Raw genomic sequence first — 22,353 nt, forward strand, 5'->3', positions numbered from 1 at the left:
AACCCAAGATTTCGTTTTGGAATTTAAAATTTTTTTTCCGTTTTTTTGTTTTTTTGGGAGAAAAAAAACTTTGAATTCGAAAAAAACACCAGAAAAAATCTGTTGATTTCGAATAAAAAAATTCTCCGGTATTTTTTCTTCTCTGGTTTGGATAACCACCATCTCCAGCAACCAATTTGTGATTTGAGATAACCATTGCTTTGTTGTTGTGGTTTTTCTCTGGTTATCTTTCTCTGATTTGACGTTGTAGTTTTTTTTGTGAGTGATTTGTTTTTTTTTTCTTGAAAAAAAAGACTTGAAAAGTGTTGAATTTTGTTTGACTGAATTTTACCAAAAAACAAAACAAAAAAGACAGATTTGGTTTCGATTTCTTTTCTCTCTTTTCGTTTGGATCGAACGAGATTCTTAATTTTTTCCTTAAAATTTTTTTTTCTGGCTGTAAAATTTTAAAACTCAACCAACAACGGACAACCAGCGAGTATTGGAGGGTGAAGCTTCTTCTCGTTATTCGGGAGGAAAGGACAACAATGATGTTTATCAACAACATCAACAATCACAACAACAACAACGTCCTATTAGCATTCATTCTACGACAACAACAACAACAACAACACAACAGCAACCACCACCACCACCACCTACGTCCACATTATCATCATCAATATATGGCCGTAATAATAACAGCGGCGGTAGCAGCAGCACCAGTAGCGGTTCCGGTATTTTAATTCGTAGATTTGCTCCTCCGAATAATCAAAGAGATGCATGCGATAATCCTCAAATTGTTTATAAAGTTCGTGGGTAAGTTTTTCTGGTTTGTTTCGTTTTGATTTTTTGGGTAAATTTACTAATGGATTTTTGTTTTTTTCATTTCATTTTACAGAATATTGAATAAAATAACACCGGAAAAATTTGAAAAATTAAGCCAAGAATTACTTGATCTTGGCCTTGAATCAGAAGATGTTCTTACTAGAGTTTTATTATTAATATTTAATAAAGCATTGGATGATTACAAATATAGTTGTATGTATGCAAAATTATGTAAAGTAATCAATGATAATGTTTCCAAATATTATGAACAAAATTACAACAAAAATGTATGTTATTTTACTTGATTTTATCATTTTTTTTAATCGAATTAACCTTTGAAATTTTAGGTTTTCAAAATATTATTGCTAAAAAAATGTAAAGAAGAATATGAAAATCGTTGCAATGCATTTGAACAATTTGATAATCAAAATGGACCACTTAGTGTTGATGATGAAGAGAAACGTTCATTGGCAAAGCAAAAAATGCTTTGTAATATTAAATTTATTTGTGAATTGGGTAAACAACAATTATTACCAAAAAATATATTACATGATTGTATTAAACAATTATTATCACGGGCGAAAAATCAAAGTTTCGCTGATAAAATGCAAGATTTGGAATGTTTATGTGAAATAATGAAAAATATTGGCCATTTATTGGAAACAAGTGAAAAAGCAAGCATTTTATTAGATCAATATTTTGATCGTATGAATACTTATTCAAAAAGTAATGAAATTAATTCACGTATTAAATTTATGTTATTGGATGTTATTGATTTAAGAAAGAATAATGTAAGTTTTGATGATGGAAAATGCCTATTAGATTTACATTGTTTTTTTGATTTTCTTGATTTTTTTCAACAGTGGATTCCTCGCCAAAAAGATGTCCTTCAAAGTAGTGTTGCGGAAAAGGTGCCTGAAAAAGAAAATAATGGTTTATTATCATCATATGGTACATTATATCATATGCATCATTTAAGACATGGTGGTATTGGTGTTGGTGGTGGTGGTAATCCATTAATGAATCAAGGTAGAATGGATGATATGTTTGCACCAATGCCAATTGGTCCAATTTATCTTGGTACTGGTCCTGGTGCTATAAATGATCATAATTTTTCACAATGGAATAATCAACGTCGGCCTAATTATAATCAGAAAAATTCATCATCATATTCATCGGGAAATATGAATAATAATAATTATAATTCACATCAACAACAACACCAGCAACAACAACAACAATCATCATCAATGATGATGATGAAACGAGATAATCAATCAAATTATCGTCAGAATTATCAACAACAACAACAACAACATAATAATAATATGGCTTCAAACAATCAAAATAATACAATGAATGGAATGAATAATATGCGTGAAACATCATCAACAGTAGCAAATTTACCACCACGTTTTCAAAAACAACAAATGAAACAAAATACAAATTTATCATTTATAAAACCACAATTTCAACAACAACAACAGCAAAATAATTTTCAGGATCATAATCAACAACGTATGATGCCAATGATGAAACCACAGCAGCAACAGTTTATCAATAATAATGATAATAATCGTTCACAAACAACTGCATTTAATCGATTACCATCATCAACATCGACAACAACAACAAATCCATTTCAAAAACCGAATAATACATTTAGTAAATTTATAAATCCAACAAAATTGAATGGAAAAGATGTTTCTGGTGGTAATAGTGTTTTGGCTAATGGAATGAATCAAATGCGTTTACAAGATGATACAAATAGTGGTGGCAGTGGCATTGGAGGTGGAAATAGTGGTGGTGGTGGAAGTGATGACACTCAAAACAAAGATGAACCTGTTAATTTATTTTTCGAAATTGAAAAACTTCTTAATGAATATTATACGGATGAAAAACAATTGGATGGTATTATACAATTTTTGAAAACAACTACATCAAATTTTGATGAATGTCTTTTATCAATTATGCGTATAAATATTGGTAAATCAGAACAGGAACGTGAACTAACCAATAAACTATTGAACAAGATAAAATCCGAACAAATTGTTGATGATTCAATATTTTTATCATCATTGAAAAATTTGTTTTCAAAAATTAATGAATTAGAAGTGGAAACACCACGTGCACGAACATATGTTGCTGGTTATATTGCTATGGCTATTATTGAAAATGTAATTTCATTGAAAGAAATTGGTGACCTATTGGATGGTGGACAACATTATCCATTATTTCCATTAATATTACAAAATCTACATAAAGCAAAAGATCAAGAATGGTTGTTTGATTTATTTACTGAATCAAAAATTAATCTAATGCAAATGGTACCTGAACCGGATCGTAATAAAGAACGTATGGCTGATATTTTGGAAGATAGAAACCTGACATTTTTATATCCAATGTTACGTATTGAATCGGATATAACAAAACAAATAACAAGTGATTGTTCACCAAGTTCATTATATCGTTGGCTTAAAGATAATGTTAATCAAACATTACAAAATAGTACAGAATTTATATCGGTTGTATTTTCAACTCTGCTGAAACATATTATATCCAAATATAATAATCCAGATAATCTATTTGTTTTTTCAACCACCCTGTTTGCACAACAAGAAAATGAATTGAAAAAATATTCAACAATATTACAGAAATTTTTATCTGGTAAACATGATTTACAGTTAATTGTACTTTATTCATTACAAACATATTGTTATGAACATAATTTTCCAAAAGGATTAATTGAAAAATGGTTTAATATGCTTTATGAACAAGAAATTGTTGATGATGATGTATTTTTTCGTTGGCGTGAAGATATTAATGAAGAATATCCAGGGAAAGGTAAAGCATTATTTCAGGTAAACAAATGGCTTATATGGTTGGAAGAAGATGATGATGATGATGAAGAAGAATAATAACTTAAATCAATCAATCAATCTTAACACTTGGTCGACAGCAAAAGACATTTGATCGTTTTTTTTTCTTCAAAAAAAAAGTTTGATGAAACGATCCTGTTGTCATCAGAAGAAAAGAATCTCCCCCCAATTCATCTATGATTACCACAACAACAACAATATTTTGATTCGAAAAAAATAAGTGATGCAAAAAAAAATTTAAAAACAAACAAAAAAATTGTATTTTATAATTTTAATTAATGATGCTGATGATTATGATGATGATTGAAAATCGAAAATTAATTAAAATAAAATAAAATAATTTTGAAAAAAGTAAAATTTTGAAATTGAAATTTTTTTTGTTGAAAATTTCGTTCGTTAGATGTCGCCACAGATTTTCTCGAATCAATTTTTCTGTTCTGCATGTTGTCCTTTTGCGCTTGGCGAAGAAGGCTAATTTGGATGGTGTTTGTCTGACTGTCTGTCTGTCTGGCGTTTATCATTTTTTTTTTCGGAAAAATATCCAAAAAAAGTTGATAATAATTTCTGTTTGTGGTAGATTTTGATTTGAAAGTTTTTCTTTTTCCTTCGTTTGGCTTTGATATTTGTTTTGATGAATCTTTGAGCGAAAATAACAATAAAAAATGTTTAAATATACCAAAATTTATTCATATTCGTTGAGTAAGTTTGAATTTCGTTCGATTTTTCAAAAATCTGAAATTTTTTTTCCAATTTTCCATCAGTTGGCCGTCATTGTTCACGGTTAGTTTCGGTTAAACCATCGACAAGATCTTTCGGTAATTTGCAAATTGAATCGAAATTACGATTGAATACCGGTTCCAACAACAATAATATTATAAGATGCTCATCATCATTATGTTCGACTAATTTTTGCTCATCCGATTGGTAATCATTTTTGTTTGTTTGGTTTGGTTTGTTGATATAATATTTTGATTTGATTTTTAGTAAAACAAATACTGCCTTGTTATTTCGTCGATCGAATCAAAATAATTGTCGAACATTTCATGTATCAGCCAGATACTGTAAGTCTGTTTGTTTGTTGATGGATTTATTTTCTCATTTTTAATTATTTGTTGAAAAGTTAACGAACTTCGTGATGTTGTTGTACCACAATTGGCCGAATCACTAAGTGAAGGTGATATTCGTTGGATAAAAGCTGTCGGTGATCAAATTAGTGAAGATGAAATTGTTGCCGAAGTTGAAACTGATAAGGTTTTTGTTTTGATTTGATTAGTTTTGATTCGAACATGAATTTCGAATGTTTGTTTGTTTTTGTTTTTCACCAAACACATAGACCTCGGTGCCAATTCATTCACCAGTTGCTGGTATAATTGAAGAACTTTTAGCTGAAGATGGATCGACTGTACAACCGGGTAAAGTAGTTTTGCGTATTCGTGTTGGTGCTACTGGTGGTGCAGCTGCTCCAGCAGCGGCAGTCGAAACTCCAAAACCTGAATCTTCCGCACCACCACCACCACCGCCGCCATCAACTTCGGAATCTAGCCAACCGGCACCAATGTCAAGCCAACCAATTTCGGATATAAAATCAGCTACACAATCAATGGCTAGTCATCAAGCGGGTGGTGAAACATCATCATCATCAATGGGAGGATCATCATCATCGTCGTCGCGGAAAGAAACCCGTGTAAAAATTAATCGTATGCGTCAACGTATTGCTCAACGTCTTAAAGATGCCCAAAATACTTATGCAATGTTGACAACATTTAATGAAATTGATATGAGGTAAATATTGAAAAAGATTCGATGATGACCATTTCCAAAGATAATTCGATTCTATTTCCACCTTAGCAATATAATTGATATGCGAAATCGTCATAAAGATACATTTCAAAAGAAACATAATCTTAAATTAGGATTTATGTCGGCATTTTTAAAGGCGACCGCATTCGCTTTACAAGATCAACCCGTCGTTAATGCTGTTATTGATGGTAATGAAGTTATTTATCGTGATTATATCGATATAAGTGTTGCTGTTGCAACACCAAAAGGTCTGGTTGTACCGGTTGTTCGTAATGTTGAACAAATGAATTATGCACAAATTGAAAAAGCAATGAGTGAATTGGGTGAAAAAGCCAGAAATAATCAACTGGCAATTGAAGATATGGATGGTGGTACATTCACTATCAGTAATGGTGGTGTATTTGGTTCGATGTTTGGTACACCGATTATTAATCCGCCACAATCAGCTATACTTGGTATGCATGCAATTATCGATCGTCCAGTTGTTATTGATAAAAAGGTTAGTTCAGGATTTTACCATCATCATCATTACTAACGGGATTCTTTTTCTTTCCAATTTTAAAAAAAACATCAGATTGAAATACGACCAATGATGTATGTTTGTTTAACATATGATCATCGTTTGATTGATGGTAGAGAAGCTGTTACTTTCTTACGAAAAATTAAATCTGCTATTGAAGATCCAAGAGTATTGTTACTTGACATTTAACAACAGCAACAAACAGCAAAACAACAAAATGACACATGTAAAAAATATCAAACATGTAACATTTCATTTTATTCGTAGTCGAAACAAAAATAATATATTTAAACAATAATAATAACCACAAGTAAACAAACAAATTACACAAGACAGAAGAGATTTTATCAATTTTGGTTTGTGAAAAAAATATTTCTAGGAAAAATTATAAGTTTATAAAGATAAAATAAGTAAATTATAAGTCAAAAATGAGCACTTTTTGAAAAATTAAAAGTTGTTATGTAATCGTTGTTGTTGTTGATGATTGCGGTGGTGATGATGATGATTGTTGTTGTTGATTACGTTTTTTAGCCAAACGTAAACATTTTGGACAATTATTTTTATCATATTTTTCATTAAAACATTTTTGATGAAAAACACTTTTACATTTATCACAACGTTTTGTTGTTCCGGTATCGAATGGATAAAGTATTTCCGAATTTTTACATATTTCACAATAAAATCCTTTTAATTTACAAAGATTACAACCTTGAATATGTTTCCTTGCAAATGTTATTACTTGTCGTAAGGTTGTTGCCAATACATTATTATTATTATTATTTATCTGTTGTAAATCATTTAGCGAATATAAATGTATATGTTCGAAAAGATGTTCACGTGGCCAAACTAATTTACGCATTTTCAGCGCAACACTTTCTTGACATGTAAACAGGTATGCATGTAGGAAAAATAATTGTGTTCGTAGATTAAGAATTTCTTCCATTTCAGCGATGGCTGAATAAATATTTGGACTAAGGATTTTCAGATCAAAAATTGGTTCATTTTCCAATACCGATAAACGGGATTTATTTTGTTTTGCACAGGGAAATTTTCGAAAATTCCAATTATAAATTATCTGTGCCGGTATTAATGATTCTTCACAACCATGACAATCAAGGCAATAAAGATGACCATCAATTCGACATTGCATACATTTTCCATAAATCATACCAATCGGACGATTACATTGATAACATTTATAATCTTGTTCATCCAACCCATATTCATTACAAAGTCGGCTTGTTTGTTCGAAAAATTTTTGATTTTCTTCATCATCAACGCCGATCAAATTTTTCGGTATAATTTCAAAATCATTTTCCATCATTGAACTATTTCCACCACCTAATCGACAATCTTGATTTTGATTATTCGGATTGGTTGTTAGAAATGAATTTTTAATTTCCACAATATCCGGTGTGCTTGATAATTTGCTGTTGTTGGCGGCGGTGGTAGCACGTGTTGAATAACTTTCCAATAATGCATTATAACTTTCATCAAGTTTCACATCAACAGGTATTGGTTGCTGTTGGGTACTCCAACCAGATCTCATTGAAAGTGAATTACCTGTTAATGAATTACGCGGTTGTTGTTGTTGAAATAAATCTTCGTCATCATCTTCATTTTGGACATTGATTCTGGGTATTTCTTCTTCTTCTTTCAAATCCTCATTATCATCGTCATTTGAATCTTTTCGATGCGGAATATCGATTGTATCGGAAATAGTTTTCGAAATCGTCACCGGTAATGATGATGATGATGGAATGAATTTTCCATTATCGGTAAATCTGATTCAGCCATTGATGATTCGACCATTGATCCATCGTCACCAGTATTCACTGGTTTTTTCTTTCGTTTATTCAATTTCTATTTGCGAAAAGAAAATCAGAAAAATTATTCTCCAAAATCCAAATCGAATCGAGAAAAACTTACCTCAATTCGATTCTGATCACTACTAATCAAATGAATGGCATCCAATGCCGTTGCGACCATATATGAATCTTCATCTTCCGACGATATTATCACACCAAGATAATCCAATGTTCTGGATGACCAACTATTCAACGAAATATTATCCGCATTAAGACGAAATATATATGGATCTAATTCCGAAAGTAAATTTTTCATCATATCAGTATGTTGTTTATCACGTAAATATGCTGATGAACGATAAAATGAATTTAAACTTGATTGATCACAAATCAAACTATCTAAATAACTACGAAGTAAACATTCATTTAATGACAAACGGATCCATGCACGACATCGGCCAACATCAGTGGATATTTGTTTCAGACATTTTAAATTTTTTGATTGTTCATTATGCGAAAGGATTCGTATTATTGGCCAAAAATCTAAACAGAATAAATTTTTTGGCCGAGAACGAGTTGATGATGTGAAAACATTCGAAACTGTTGTGGATAATTTTTCCTTCAAACCATGTAACAGTATTGATTCGATCAGGTCACAAAACAACATTACGGTAGGTGTCTCGACGATAAATCTATTTTCAATGTTTTCGTTATTCATTGATGAAGGATTCGAATGATTGAATCGTTGATTTTCTTCCATAATCTGATTGATTACTTTATCCAATTCGATAGTCAAATTGGATTTTATATAAACATCATGTGCATAATTTTCAACCGTTGATAAACCAGATGCAAATTTTATAAATGAATCCATGATTTTTCGGACAATATTATTTTCGAATGTTTACCCAAGGATCGATCCACAATGTTGTTTTGTTTTTTTTCCATCAAATCCAAATGATGATTATGATGATTATGGAGCAACCACCATATGGAGCCATATATCTGTCCTAAAAAAAACAAACAAAATGTTTTCGCGGTGTACACTCCAAATATGCCGATTGAAGTTGTTAATAAACTTCAAAATTAAAGTGTACACACCAAATATGGAATTTTGAGTTTTTTTCTCGATCGTCCTATCATCTATTGACAGCTCTGGAATTTATTGTTTTTCCCGTTGTTCGTTACGAACCAAAAAAAAAAAACATTCGAATTTAACGATTCAAATGAGGAACATTTGAATCGAAAATGAAAATGAAAAACCAATGTTTTTCAATTATCACCAATTATCATCAAATGAAATCATTGAACTAAAAAATCGATTGATTGAATCGTTGTAATCGAATGTATTTGACATTTTTTGTTTGTTTTGCTCTATTTTTTTCTCCTGAATTCTCGAATTCAATTGTGATTTATTTTTATCGATATTTACCAGCTCTAATTGAATCTGTGTTCGTTATCATTCGGTTACTATCTTTCAGCATCAGCAGCAGCATGTATTTGTCATTTGATGGTGGTAGTGGCGATGATGGTCGAATACGATATAACAAAGATCGATAATTGAGATGAGTCCATCCATATTCTTATCATCAGATAACTATTGTCGACAATTGTCAAACTAACTAAACTCGCTATAGATAAAGGTTGTTAAAAGTCAATTGGTTGTTGGTTGTAATGATGATTTCAGAGACCAGAATTTTTTTTTCAACAAAATAAAATTCAATTTCTGTTTAACGATGGGAAATTCTGTTTCAAATATTGGTTGCCGATAATAAAAAAAAACCCGAAGAAGCTAAAATTTTTGATGATGACAATAACCAATAACAATAGCCGAACGAACAAAAGAATTCGCGAACATATTCATTCTGATCCAACTACGACATCGACTATTTCAACAACAACGGCGATACATTCATTCATTCATTTTATTCATAATAGGATCGATCCGATCAAGATAAATTCTCTCCATATACAGGATATATCAAGGATACATATACATAGTTGGTACTTAACGAAAAAAAAATGGAAAATCTTTGGCCAAAAAGCATCTCTACATATTGATTCTTCTTTTATGTAAAAAAATTCATTCGATGATTATGATTATGATGATGATGATAATAATGATGAGTGAGTGAATGATAACAATGGTTAATCAAAAAAAAAAAAAAATTTTTCCCCGCTATTTCTACACAATATGCTACATAAGCATATTAAAAAAAAACGAAAGAATATTCTTCTTTATTAGGGTCATCCATAGAATTTATTATTACTTTGCTTTGATGATGACATTATTCCGAAATTATTCATTCAAGCGATCAAACTATTCACTATTTCTTTTGGACCAAACTTTTTTTTTCTACGACGAACAATACAAGTTTGTATAATCATCATAATAATCATCCGAGAAAAAAAAGGGCCAGCAAAATTTTGATGATGACAGCCGATTGATGATGATGATGATTTTTTTCTTTGTTGTTACTTTAGTTTAGTTTACCTATTAACAATGTTCAAATAATATTGATAACCAGGCGACTATTTTAACTGATGGGAAAGCTCCAATGACAATAATGATGATGTGATAAAGCGCTTTCCTTTCATTTTTTTCATTTTTTTTTCATTTTTTTTGAAATGAAAATTGCCAATTCAAAAAATTGAATTCTGATCTGGTGATCTACTCTATGCGGAATTTTCATTTTATTTAATAAAAAAAAGAAAAAAAAATCCCGGACCCTGGGTTACTATAGTCGTCGTCATCGTAGAATATTCTTCTTCAACAACAAAAAAAAGCTTTAAAGAATAAAGAAAAAAAGTCCTTTTTTTTCCTTTAATTAGGCATCGATTCTTTTCTGTGTTGTCAATATTGTCATTGTTGTTGTGAATGACAATTGAATTTTTCCTTTCCCCCTTCTTTTCCTTTTTTTTCTGCTGAATTCCTGTTTTTTCACATTCGATTCTTTCTTCTTTTTCGATTTTTTTTAATGATTAAGATCGTTATGCTAGTTAATTCAATTCAATTCGCTATATGATCCACCACCATAAATGAATCGCAATCAAAATGTGCTATAGCATCCAACAACCAAAAAAAAAAAGATCAAAGCTTTTGAATTTCGCATTTTGATATCATCATTAATTGTAGAAAACTTTGCCTGATCTTGACACATTCAACCAATTAATTAACCAAACTCGATCAACTGACCCAGAATGATAATGATAATATGGTGGACATTTTTTTTTTTTTTTTTTTTTTTTTTTTTTTGGGTGATTGATAATCAATTTACACACAGCTCGAGTATAAATTGATGATTGATAAAACAAATTTTTTTTTCTGTAAAAATCCAATTCTGTATATATTCTGTGCATTGTGAAATGATAGAATTTCGGGGTCAAATCAATATCGATTGTTATTTTCATTTTTGGGGGGAGGGAAATAGGGAGGGGTGGTGATAGAAATTGATAGAAGTAAACCTGATCAAATAAAAATAGTTGCGCAGACCTGAAACCGCTATCTTTCGTTTAGATTTTTTCGTTTTTTTTTTCACTGAACAACAGCAAACACCCAAAAGTTTTGGTGAGATTTCATTTCAATCGAGAAATCACTGTGCGTGGATACACCGATCGATCGATCCTGTAACCAACAACCTAGCTATAAACTACTACCTGTGAATAACGCGCATCCTGGCCATTCATTATTCTGATTTATTAATTTTTTTTTTTTGGCATCAATTAAATTTACCATCATCATCGTTATCAACAGTTATCAAAACAGTGATAACAAATAAAACCATCATCATATTAACCAAGCAAATAACCAATTAACACCAGTTCAAGTGCAATGCCAAGTATTATACAATTCAATCAATCAATTTTTGATAGTTCATAGTTCCCACCCACCAATTATCACTATTTTTTTCAAAGAACAAATAATTAATTTTTTCTCCCCATTCTCCTCCTACCTGCCTTCCTCTTTTTTTTCGATTGTCTCCTCCCTCCCTTCCCACCGCATCAAAAAAAAAGCTCAACAAAATTTCACTAAATCAAATTCAACATCACAATTATCATCATCATTACCAATCAATCAAACAACAACAACAACATTGATGAATAATGATGGCGGTGGTGTTAAAAAAGTTGTCCGAAAAAGTATTACCGGTGATGAATATTCATCATCCACATCATCATCATCATCATCGTCGAAAAAAACACCAACAGCAAAACATTTAAATCACCATCATCATTATGATGATGGTGATGATGGTCAAGAATCAGTAATGAATTTATATCAAAATGTTGTTGCTAACAATGATAATGATGATAACGATGATGGCGATGATGATGATTTTGATAATTCATTGGATCAACAACGTGAAACATGGAATAAAAAATTAGATTTTCTTCTATCGGTCATCGGTTTTGCTGTTGATCTTTCAAATGGTAAGAAATTTCCTGGAAAAATAATTTCCGAAAAAATTTCTTCGGAAAAAAAATTTCTGGGAAAATTTTTTTCATGAAATTTTTTCTTTTTTTTTGTTCATTTTCAGTATGGCGTTTTCCATATTTATGTTTCAAAAATGGCGGTGGTAAGATTTTTGATGAAAATATTTTTTTCCGGGAAACTTTCCCTGAAAAATTACCAAAATTTAATTTTTGCTTTGCTTTACCTTAACCTTTACCTTAACATTAGGTGCATTTTTAATACCATATCTAATAATGTTAGCAATTGGTGGTGTACCATTATTTTTTATGGAATTAGCATTAGGACAATATCATCGTAAAGGTGCTATTACTTGTTGGAGTCGTGTTGTGCCTTTATTTAAAGGTAAAAATTTATCTGACTATTTGATTTACCTGTTTGATTACCTGATTAATTACCTTTCTTCTTTCCAATCATTCAGGCATTGGTTATTCAGTAGTATTGATTGCATTCTATGTTGATCTTTATTATAATGTTATTATTGCATGGGCATTACATTTTTTTTTCAAATCATTTTCAACTGAATTACCATGGTCAAAATGTAATAATGAATGGAATACGGAAAAATGTTTTGAAATTAATGAATTAATCATTAATAATAATAACCGTACAACAAATCTTTCGGGTAATACATCCAATTTAATACGAAATTCAGCTGCATTAGAATATTTTAGGTAAATTTTGGTTTGTTTTTCGTTGGTTTTCAATGTTTTTGGCTTTAAAATAACAACTTTTCTTTTGAATTTTTGATTTTTGTTTCAAGTCGACAATTTTTACAATTTCATCAAAGTCCGGGTATACAGAATTTAGGTGAAATACGTTTGGAAATTGCATGCAGTTTATTGATGGTTTATATTATCTGTTATTTTAGGTAAAATTTTTTATCAAAGAAACTTTACCAGAAATAAAATTTACGAAAACTTTTTTTTAACCTTTCTTCCTTCCTCTTTTTTCCATAGTTTATGGAAAGGCATTTCGACATCAGGTAAATATTTTTATTTTTTCGAAATTCCCGAAACATTTCTCAATTTTCTATTGGATTTTCCGTTATAGGAAAAGTTGTCTGGTTTACGGCCCTATTTCCATATGTTGTCCTATTCATATTGCTTATACGTGGAATAATGTTACCTGGTGCTATTGATGGTATCCGTTATTATCTGACACCAGATTTTAATGCCCTCTACGATGCAAACGTATGGGTTGATGCTGCAACACAGGTATTCTTTTCGCTTGGTCCTGGATTCGGTGTACTATTGGCATTTGCAAGTTATAATAAATTTCATAATAATGTTCATCGTGATGCTGTACTAACTAGTGCTATAAATAGTGCAACAAGTTTTTTGGCTGGTTTTGTTATCTTCTCAGTATTAGGTTATATGGCAAAAAGATTAGATGTTGATATTAGGGATATTGCTGCTGAAGGACCTGGCCTAGTATTTATTGTTTATCCAGAAGCTATTTCAACAATGCCAGCTGGTCCAATATGGGCTATTATATTTTTTCTAATGTTACTGACATTAGGTTTAGATAGTTCGGTAAGTGTACTCGGTATTTTTTCTTTTTTCACGTGTACCCGTTGAATTTGGCGTGTAATGATAAAAATTTATTTTTTAATTTCAAAAAAACGAAAAAGTTTGGTGGAAGTGAAGCAATAATAACCGCTATTAGCGATGAATATCCATTAGTTAAACGTAATCGTGAAACATTTGTTGCCATTTTATTTTCAATTTATTTTCTAATTGGTTTGGCCAGTTGTACACAGGTAAATTTTTCTGGTGAAAATTTTTTGAAATTTTTGAATGAAATTTTCCTTAAATTCAAAGGGCGGTGTATATATCGTACATTTTATGGATCGTTTTGCAGCTGGTTATTCAATATTGTTTGCCGTTTTATTCGAAGCGATTGCCATTTCATGGATTTACGGTAATTGGAAAAAAAAATCAATAATTAAAAATATGATTCTGATTCTGATTCTGATGACTTTTCCTTATAATCTTCTTCTTTGCAAAAAAAGGCGTACGACGTTTTTCACAAGACATTAAACTAATGGTCGGATTTGAAATCTGTTGGTGGTGGAAATTTTGTTGGGCAATAATGGCACCATTTTTCATTATGGTAACTTTCTTATTAAATAAGGATTTCTTCCTTCTTCGTCGTTTTTAAATGGCCAGAAAAATACTAATCAAAATATTTTTCTCTGTTTTGTTTCCCCCCCCCACACACACAAAGTTCATAATCGTATATGGCTTAATCAATTATGAACCATTAAAATATCATGATTATGAATATCCAATGTGGGTAAATTATTTAGGTTTATTGATTGCATCATCATCAATATTATGTATACCGATAACAGCCATATGGATGATTCTGATCACTTCAGGATCATTAAAAGAGGTAATTATTACATTATTTGGATAAGCTTTTTTCCAATCTAAAAATTTTCCAAATTTTCCCCACTTAGCGAATAATAAAATTACTTAAACCATATGATGATCAACGAAGAAAAATATTAATGTTACGTGTTGGTGGTGGTGGTAAACAATCAAAACATAGTATGGATACATTTCAATCGTTACGATCGCCTGTTAGTAAAGTTTAAAACTTCTTTCTTCGTCGATTCTTCAATTCTTTCTTCAGTTACATTATAATTTTATTTAGTTGAAACAAAAAATTTTACCTAAGAAAAAAAACATTTGTGTAAAAGTTGTACATTTTATGTTTGCATTATACAATTAATAAAATTGTTTAGATTTGCCAAAAATTCAAAATTTCAAAAATTCAAAAATTATATCGAAATATGATATGAAGTGTACACGATTGATTTGACGTGTAAAATTGTTGAAAGTGAAGTGTAGTAGTTGAATTTGGTGGGAGAGGAAGAAAAATTGATTGACCAATGGATGGATGGATGGAAGAAAAAAAAGGATGCTTATATGCATATATGGATGACCATTCATATAATACGTGATTCGAATATATCCTCCTCGAGATTCGTTATCCGTTAAATTGCGTTCCACAGTTTTTGATTGACTTTTTTTTTTGGTTGAACAAAAAAAAACGAATCAGAAAAAAAATGAATTTTCAAGATAAAATCATCAAACTTACTTTCATATTGGACATTTTGTTTCATTGTAGGACAATTTTTACCCTATTAAAAACAAAAAATTCAAAAATTCAAAAATGTAAAAAATTTTACAAAAAACGTTATTATAATCATCATCATCATTATTATCACAACTACTGTAAACATTGTTTTCATTCTAATCCTCAATCATTTGATTTTTTCGATTGAATCGGATTAGTTCTATTTTTATATATTAGATTCTTATCGTTAAATTGATGTAATTTTGGAAAATTTTGTCAATTTTTAGAAAAGAAAGCGATTTACCTTTGTCGTTGATTGTTGTTGTTGTTTAAATTCAATGTTTGTACGAATAACACGATCATTTATCGATTGTGTTGGACGAAAATTATTACCCAATGGTGCTTTTGGTACATCAATATCACCTAATAACGTTATGGGAATAAAATTTAAATTTTTCAAAACAAAAAAAATTCCCAGAAAAAATTACCTTGCATTAAAAAACGTAAAGCTTGAAGCTTAATATGAAACAAAAAAAAAATTCAAAGAATTAGTTTCCCAAAGAAAAAATCTTCTTTTCAGAATAACAAAAATTTTTTTTGTTACCTGTTCTTTTGTAATTGACAATGGTTTATTAATAACAATCCATGTAACAATTTCATCACATGATGGTGTTGTTAGTGAACCATCATATGTTATATAATTTTGATCATCAGGTAATAAATCACGTAAACTTAATGATTTTATTATTGTTTTTTGACCTTGTTTTTTCATCAATTGAAAATCAAATTAGCTTTTTTTCTGTAAATTTCATTCAATTGACAAAATTCACTTACCACGATAAACAATTTGATTCAATTGTGATGTTAATATTTCAATTTCGGGTGAACTTTTTGTTTCTTGCTATCAACGATAGTAAAAAACGATAGTAAAAATGGTCATTTTGCGCAGTTTCAATTCGAATATTTACCTTCAGAAATATGGCTATACCGACCAAACCATTTGGTTTGGTCGAAGCATCCGCATAACTATCATAAAGATCCGAATTATATCCAATCAATTGAATCTGTGAGAAATGCAAAATGGTATGTTTTTAGTTGAAAGCAGGCAAGATTTCGAAAATCATTAACAAACTTCACCGGGAAATTGAAAACCAGAAATTAAATGTTCCGAACCATATGAATCAACCAAACCAAAATGTATATGTAATGAATGAAATAAATATGAATATGATAATGGTCCACCATTTATTGTTACTGGTAACATTAGATTCGAATTCTGATGATTCTGTTGTTGATTGAATGTATCACTTTGATTTTGTTGTTGATAATGACTATGAAAAACGACACTATGTCCATCATTTTCAAGATATCCATTAACCCTGATATGGTTTGTAAATGGGAGAAAAAAATGAAAGAAAAATTATCTAATTTGTAATAAGTAAATGTTTTTTAACTTACTTATTTTTATTAATAAAAATACTTTTTAAATTTGGATCATATAACAATAAACCGGGTTTTATATCAATTGGTGATTGTCTATGTCCTTTACTACAAAGAAACCAATCTGGATTTAATATTCCCCAAAATTCTGGTCCTGTAAATGTAAGTATATTGCACATTTGTAAAGAGCATAGGGAAAACAAAACAAAAGGAAACATGAAAAAAAATGATCGAATGTCAGAAATATGTTCTTTACCCGAAATTCCATCATATGTCCACCAAAAATTCCAATCGCATTTGATTGCTTTTTGTTTCATCATTCGTTCGATTCATTCATTTCGTTTGTTGTTTTTTCGTTTTTGATGATGTTTGTTCAAAGCAAAAAAAACATGTTTAATGATGATGAGGACGACGACGACGAGGACGAGGAGAAAAAAAACGATGATGATGATGAAATTAATGAAAAGAAAAGAAGAAGAAAAAACACAGAAAAACAAATGGAATAATCAAAATAATTAATAAAATAATATTTGCTTTAAATTTTTGTTTTTGAAAAGTCAGGAAAAATTTTAGTTTTTTTCAAAAAACAAAAAAATTTTCAAAAACAAAAAAAAAACGAACGAACGAAAAACAAACATCGCTCGCTATCTCTCTGTGTTTTTGTGTGTGTGTCGAGCGCCTATTTACACACAAACAAAACAAAAAATGTACGAACAGGAAACGAGTGAAAAAAAGTAAACATTCGAAACGAACAGATATGGTGTTTTTGTGTGTTGGAAAAAAATGAAAGTTTTTTTTTTGAATTTTTTTTTTGAAAAAAATTCATTTGAAATTGGTGCCTAGGCTCATCATCATCATCATTATGCTGACAACCACAGTATTTTTTTGGTTCATTCAAAATCATCATTTTTTGTTTTAACCCATGACCATCCTCCTCCCTCATCATCCATTCTCTTCCCCAAGTCCTGAACATCATCCGTTTTTTTTTTGAAAATTTTTGTGTTTGGCTCGGTTGACAATGTTTGAAGCGAGAAACTAAAAAAGCAAAACAAGCAAAGCAAAAGCTTGTTTGATGTTTTCGGATATTCACATAATGTTTTCATTGTTTTTTGTTGAACAAAAAAACAAAATTAAAGATGGATTTCCGTTCTAGAGATGTCTGCATTTCGAAATGAAATGTTTTTTCTCACACATTCTTCTTCTCTCTCTAATTTCATTAATGATAATGATTTTTTTCAGAAAAAATATTAATTAGTAAATTTTTTCCAGTGACGAGTTAATCTTTTTTTTTCTGAAAAATTTCACTTGGTCCATTTGTGGATTTAATACGCCAAAAAAACACAAACATTTTTTAATGGACATTCGAAACTCAAACGAATGGAAAAACGTTCGAATTTCGAACGTTCGAACACAAAAAACATTCGAATTTTCAAACGTTCGAATTACAGAATTCTTCTTTTTTCAAGAATTTTCGTTTTTTTTGTTTTTGTTTTTTTTTATTTAGAAAATGAATTTTTTCGCTCTCTTGCTCTCCGTCATGATGATGATTGAACATGATTCCTCTTCTTATCCTCTCTCTCCCATTATTCGATTGATGATTGACTTTGAATCGAAATTTTTCGTGTTTTTTTTCTTTTTGGTGGTTGTTGTTGAACATGTCACGCGATTTTTCGTTCAAGAATCTTTTTAAAATGAAATTGATGAAATGAAGCAACAAACAGCCAGCAAGAAAAAAAACAACAAAAACAAGAATCCATTCAATTTCTAGATTGAAATTTATTCTTCTTGTTGCCTGATCTCTCTCTTTTGATCTCTGGTTTGTCACGAGAATCATCAACTATATCAAAGATTCATATTTCGTTCGTAAAAAAAAAATTCGTGGAAAGACAAACAAACAAACAAATTCCATCGATGATGTTACCTGAAAACCAAAACCTTTTTCAAGTTTTCAAATTTGAATGATGGTTTTACAATCATCGAAAGATAATGAGAGAAATGATCACCTACCTGTACCATGTAATATAATCAAAATGATTATGAATCGTAACATAATCGATGATATTGATATCATTGAAATTTTTTGATTTCCAATCATCATCATGATGACAGCAAGGCAATGAAAACAAAGGTAAGTTGAATGAAATTTTTAAAAAACAAGATCAACAACGTTATTCAACAACGAAAATCAATGGTCATTGAATGATTTTGTGTTGTTAAGAAGAACAGTTTTTTCGTTGAAATGTCAAGTCAAACATGAAAACAGAAAAATCACATTCATTGATAATGATCGAATAATAATAATAATAACCGATAATTATGGTTAATAAATTATTTAACAACAACAACAAATGATGACGACGCACACAATAATCAAATGGCCATTAATTACATGGTATATTACATTCCTTAATCATAAATTTTTCATTTGTTAAGATTGTGAAATTCGACGAAACGACCATTATTCAAGAATGACGATGAACAAATGAATTGTGACATAACAGAACAAAAAATCTTTATATGAAAATGGTTGAATGGAATTCTTGTTCTTGATGATGATAATAACGATACAGATTTGCGAAAAAAACAACAGAAGAAAAAATTTTTGTTTTTGATTTTTGTTTCAATAATTTGATTGGTCCTGTCGGTCTGATCCGAATAATATCTGTGTCTGATCGAGGAAGAAAGAAACTTTAAACATTTTTTCGTTTTGTTACAAAAATCTTCTTGGGCTGCTGAGAATGGTTTCGAAACATTTTCAAACCAACACCAAGTATATGTCTATGTGAATGTCTTATTGGAAAAAACTTATTCTGATATTCATTCATTTTGGCGGCGCATCATTCAAACTAATGATAATAATAATTTCAAACTACACTTGCGCAAATCAGTTAAGTTTACTTTTTTCTTCTTTTTTGTTACTTTACTTAGTTAGTTAGTTAACCGCTAGTTACCAAAATCTGATAATATTCTTCTTCTTGGGTGTATTTTTTTTGGAGTAAGTGGGTGGATTTTGAACAAAAAAATTAAATCATTTTATCAATTTTGGTTTTACAAAAAAATGAAGAAAAAATTCAATTTTTGATAATTTTTTTTCTTGTTTTTTGTTTCTGGTAAGTGTGTGCTTATGACGGGTGGTTTGAAATTGTTTCTTTTCTTCGTTTATCCTTCGATCGAAATTCCAGTTTTTCCAATTTTTTTTTGTTTTCACACATTTTTCGTGTAAAAGAAAAATGTTTTGACAGGCCAAATTTGCGAAACGAAACCAAAAAACATTTAGTATTTTCTTTCGAATGTGTTTATTCCAATTAGTAAAAACACACACATACATATAACCAAAATGGTGACAAATAAGAATGATAATGAGAGAATTTCGCCTCTTTTATGTTGTTTGTTTGTTTATTTCAATGTGTATGTATGTGTGGGAGTGTTTGGTTGAATCTGGTAAACATCATTGATACAGACAAACAAACAATGTTGGCCATCGGCTATAGTTACTTGTTTGTCTGTTTGTATCATCTGAATAAAAGGCAAGAAAATAATGATAATGAAAAACCCAATTTTTTTTCATTCATTTTCTTATGTGTGTTTGTGTTTTTGTTCGATAATGATTCACAAACAACCACAGCAGGATGGATGGTCATCATGGTTTTTTTATTATTATTGTGTCGATGATAATTATATAACGAAGATGTAGCGATGTGTGCGGCATGATTTCTTTTCTTTTCTTTTCTTTTCACCATCATCATCATCATCATTTCGATGCGGTATATTTTTATCAATGAAAAACTGGATTGGAAAAAGTTTTTATTTTTTTGATACAGAGAAAAAAACCGCCAAAAAAAATCGATGCAACGAATGAAAAAAAAGCAAATGATCAAATACTTGATGGTCACACACCGAATTGAATTGATTTTTATCAATCATCATCATCATCATCATTTATGATATCGATTAGTTTCTTCGATTTTTGATTTTTGATAAAAAACAATCAATTCTTTATTGATCATTTCTGGTTTTTTTTTATTTTTCTTCACAACAACTGATTCAAATGGTCATTTTTAAACTTCATTCTTTCTCTCCCTTGGTCTAAATATTTACAGCGAAATAATTATTGAAAACAGTTTTATTGAAAACAAAAAAAAAATTAGAAACATTTTCACACATTTCATCAACAGAATGCCATTAGCACACTACCCTACCAACCAACCAAAAAGTGTTAATTGTCATCAACAACATTTTTAATATTTGGAAAAAAAACGGCCGCCTTTAGAATTTTCTTAACAACAAAAAGAGTCAATACAGTTAGTGAATTTACATCTGTTTTTGTCAGTCTGGTTTCTACCATCATCATCATCATTTTGATTAGAAAATTTCTGTAAATTATTTTTGTTTTGGCTTTTCATTCGTCTCAGAATCTGTAAATAGATTTGTATTCTGTTCAAAACAGATAATTTTGGCAATTTTTTTTCTCTCTCCTGCAAAAAAATCACCAAAAATCATCATCATTAACAGTTGGATTAAAACTGCGGGAAAATTGATTTGAACGAAAAAGTTCTTCATTTGTTCGATCTGTTAATCCAGGCTAGATTTTGGGTATCAAAAAATGATTGAACACTTTATTCTTTTCTCATTTGGATGAATTTGATGAATTGTGTGCAAGTGATCAACGGGTTAAATCCTATCGATGAAAAAACAATAGCCAAAAATCAAAAACCAAACAAAAATCTGATTAATTTCAAATTGAAAGGAAATTGATAAAAAAAGTTTTTTCTAAAATTCAATTTTTCTCTCTCAACATTAACACTCAGTTATTTAGGATTTTGCCTTGTTGTTTGTTTGGTTTGGTTTGGTTGTCATCACTGTTTTACCCGTGATTTTTGCATAATTTCCATCATCGATTACCATTATTATCGAACCGAAAAAAAAAAACATATTACACCCGCGTATTTGGAGATTCTCATTTCATGCTCATATATAGGATCATTTGTCAAATTAACTTAATTTATTGTTCTGTTCTCTCCAAACTACTGTTTTTCTGCTGTTTTTTTCCAGAGAATCACATAAACATACCAGGAATATTTCTGTTTCACTGATATTCCCCACACCCTGATTTTTACCACCATCATTATTATCATCTTTGAAATTGTGACAATTTTTTTTTCTTCTAATCAAGCCCTGGTGTTCGATGAGAATATCTATGGTGTGTAGAATGAGCCAATTCATTTGGCCAATTATATTTTGACAAACGAGAAAAAAAAGGGCAGAAAACCACAACAACCATCATCAAGCAAGCAGATCACAGGGCTGTTAAACGAATCTTTTTTTCTTTTCTGGTTTGAAAGAAGTTATCCCAAAATATCCAAAATGTAATCGATTGAGATGAGATCTTTTTTTTAATGGGCGATAAGCAAAACCAACAGAAAAACTAATTTAACAAAACATTGTGACCAAAACAATGGAAAGGAGAAGAGATAGGGAGAAATTAGCTTAAAGCAAACGAAGAAAACAATGGATGATGGCTACCATTTTCAGATGAAAAAA

General features: G+C 30.0%; 6 protein-coding genes across 6 annotated transcripts in view; 4 read left to right on the forward strand and 2 right to left on the reverse strand.

The window, feature by feature from the left end:
* Positions 1 to 17,775, forward strand: part of LOC113794264 (signal peptide peptidase) — a 43,418-nt gene extending 25,643 nt beyond the window's left edge. Inside the window, exon 6 of the mRNA XM_075823674.1 lies at positions 17,762 to 17,775. The gene's annotated coding sequence lies outside the window, so the exon portion shown is untranslated. The remainder of the gene's footprint in view (positions 1 to 17,761) is intronic.
* On the forward strand, positions 445 to 4,043 carry NAT1 (N-acetyltransferase 1). The gene is made up of 4 exons (XM_075823670.1): positions 445 to 798; positions 881 to 1,094; positions 1,155 to 1,598; positions 1,671 to 4,043. The coding sequence occupies exons 2-4, from the start codon at positions 1,023 to 1,025 to the stop codon at positions 3,723 to 3,725; spliced, it is 2,571 nt and encodes an 856-aa protein (XP_075679785.1). The 5' UTR covers positions 445 to 798; positions 881 to 1,022; the 3' UTR covers positions 3,726 to 4,043.
* LOC113794249 (dihydrolipoyllysine-residue succinyltransferase component of 2-oxoglutarate dehydrogenase complex, mitochondrial) lies at positions 4,204 to 6,471 on the forward strand. Its single transcript, XM_027344354.2, has 7 exons — positions 4,204 to 4,385; positions 4,448 to 4,610; positions 4,671 to 4,747; positions 4,807 to 4,937; positions 5,020 to 5,468; positions 5,535 to 5,985; positions 6,061 to 6,471. Exons 1-7 carry the CDS (start codon positions 4,349 to 4,351, stop codon positions 6,193 to 6,195), a joined length of 1,443 nt encoding a protein of 480 aa, XP_027200155.2. The 5' UTR covers positions 4,204 to 4,348; the 3' UTR covers positions 6,196 to 6,471.
* On the reverse strand, positions 6,243 to 8,834 carry LOC113794247 (uncharacterized). The gene is made up of 3 exons (XM_075823635.1): positions 7,936 to 8,834; positions 7,816 to 7,869; positions 6,243 to 7,783 (listed from the first exon to the last, which is right to left on the reverse strand). The coding sequence occupies exons 1-3, from the start codon at positions 8,686 to 8,688 to the stop codon at positions 6,464 to 6,466; spliced, it is 2,127 nt and encodes a 708-aa protein (XP_075679750.1). The 5' UTR covers positions 8,689 to 8,834; the 3' UTR covers positions 6,243 to 6,463.
* LOC113794246 (sodium-dependent dopamine transporter-like) lies at positions 11,237 to 15,023 on the forward strand. The gene is made up of 13 exons (XM_075823672.1): positions 11,237 to 11,653; positions 11,829 to 12,245; positions 12,353 to 12,391; positions 12,496 to 12,630; positions 12,707 to 12,959; positions 13,049 to 13,156; positions 13,245 to 13,270; positions 13,339 to 13,820; positions 13,919 to 14,047; positions 14,109 to 14,208; positions 14,300 to 14,400; positions 14,515 to 14,682; positions 14,750 to 15,023. The coding sequence occupies exons 1-13, from the start codon at positions 11,647 to 11,649 to the stop codon at positions 14,885 to 14,887; spliced, it is 2,103 nt and encodes a 700-aa protein (XP_075679787.1). The 5' UTR covers positions 11,237 to 11,646; the 3' UTR covers positions 14,888 to 15,023.
* Positions 14,498 to 19,100, reverse strand: CARPB (Carbonic anhydrase-related protein B). Its single transcript, XM_075823675.1, has 11 exons — positions 18,820 to 19,100; positions 17,069 to 17,116; positions 16,831 to 16,966; positions 16,505 to 16,751; positions 16,341 to 16,436; positions 16,207 to 16,273; positions 15,977 to 16,131; positions 15,861 to 15,888; positions 15,677 to 15,795; positions 15,394 to 15,436; positions 14,498 to 15,318 (listed from the first exon to the last, which is right to left on the reverse strand). The coding sequence occupies exons 1-11, from the start codon at positions 18,911 to 18,913 to the stop codon at positions 15,290 to 15,292; spliced, it is 1,062 nt and encodes a 353-aa protein (XP_075679790.1). The 5' UTR covers positions 18,914 to 19,100; the 3' UTR covers positions 14,498 to 15,289.
* Between the last annotated feature and the right edge of the window lie 3,253 nt (positions 19,101 to 22,353).

This window comes from Dermatophagoides pteronyssinus, unplaced genomic scaffold, assembly GCF_027571235.1.
Source record: "Dermatophagoides pteronyssinus isolate colony J.1.1.1.1 unplaced genomic scaffold, Derpt_VIB-CSIC_2022.12 sq0033, whole genome shotgun sequence".
NCBI lineage: Eukaryota > Metazoa > Arthropoda > Arachnida > Sarcoptiformes > Pyroglyphidae > Dermatophagoides > Dermatophagoides pteronyssinus.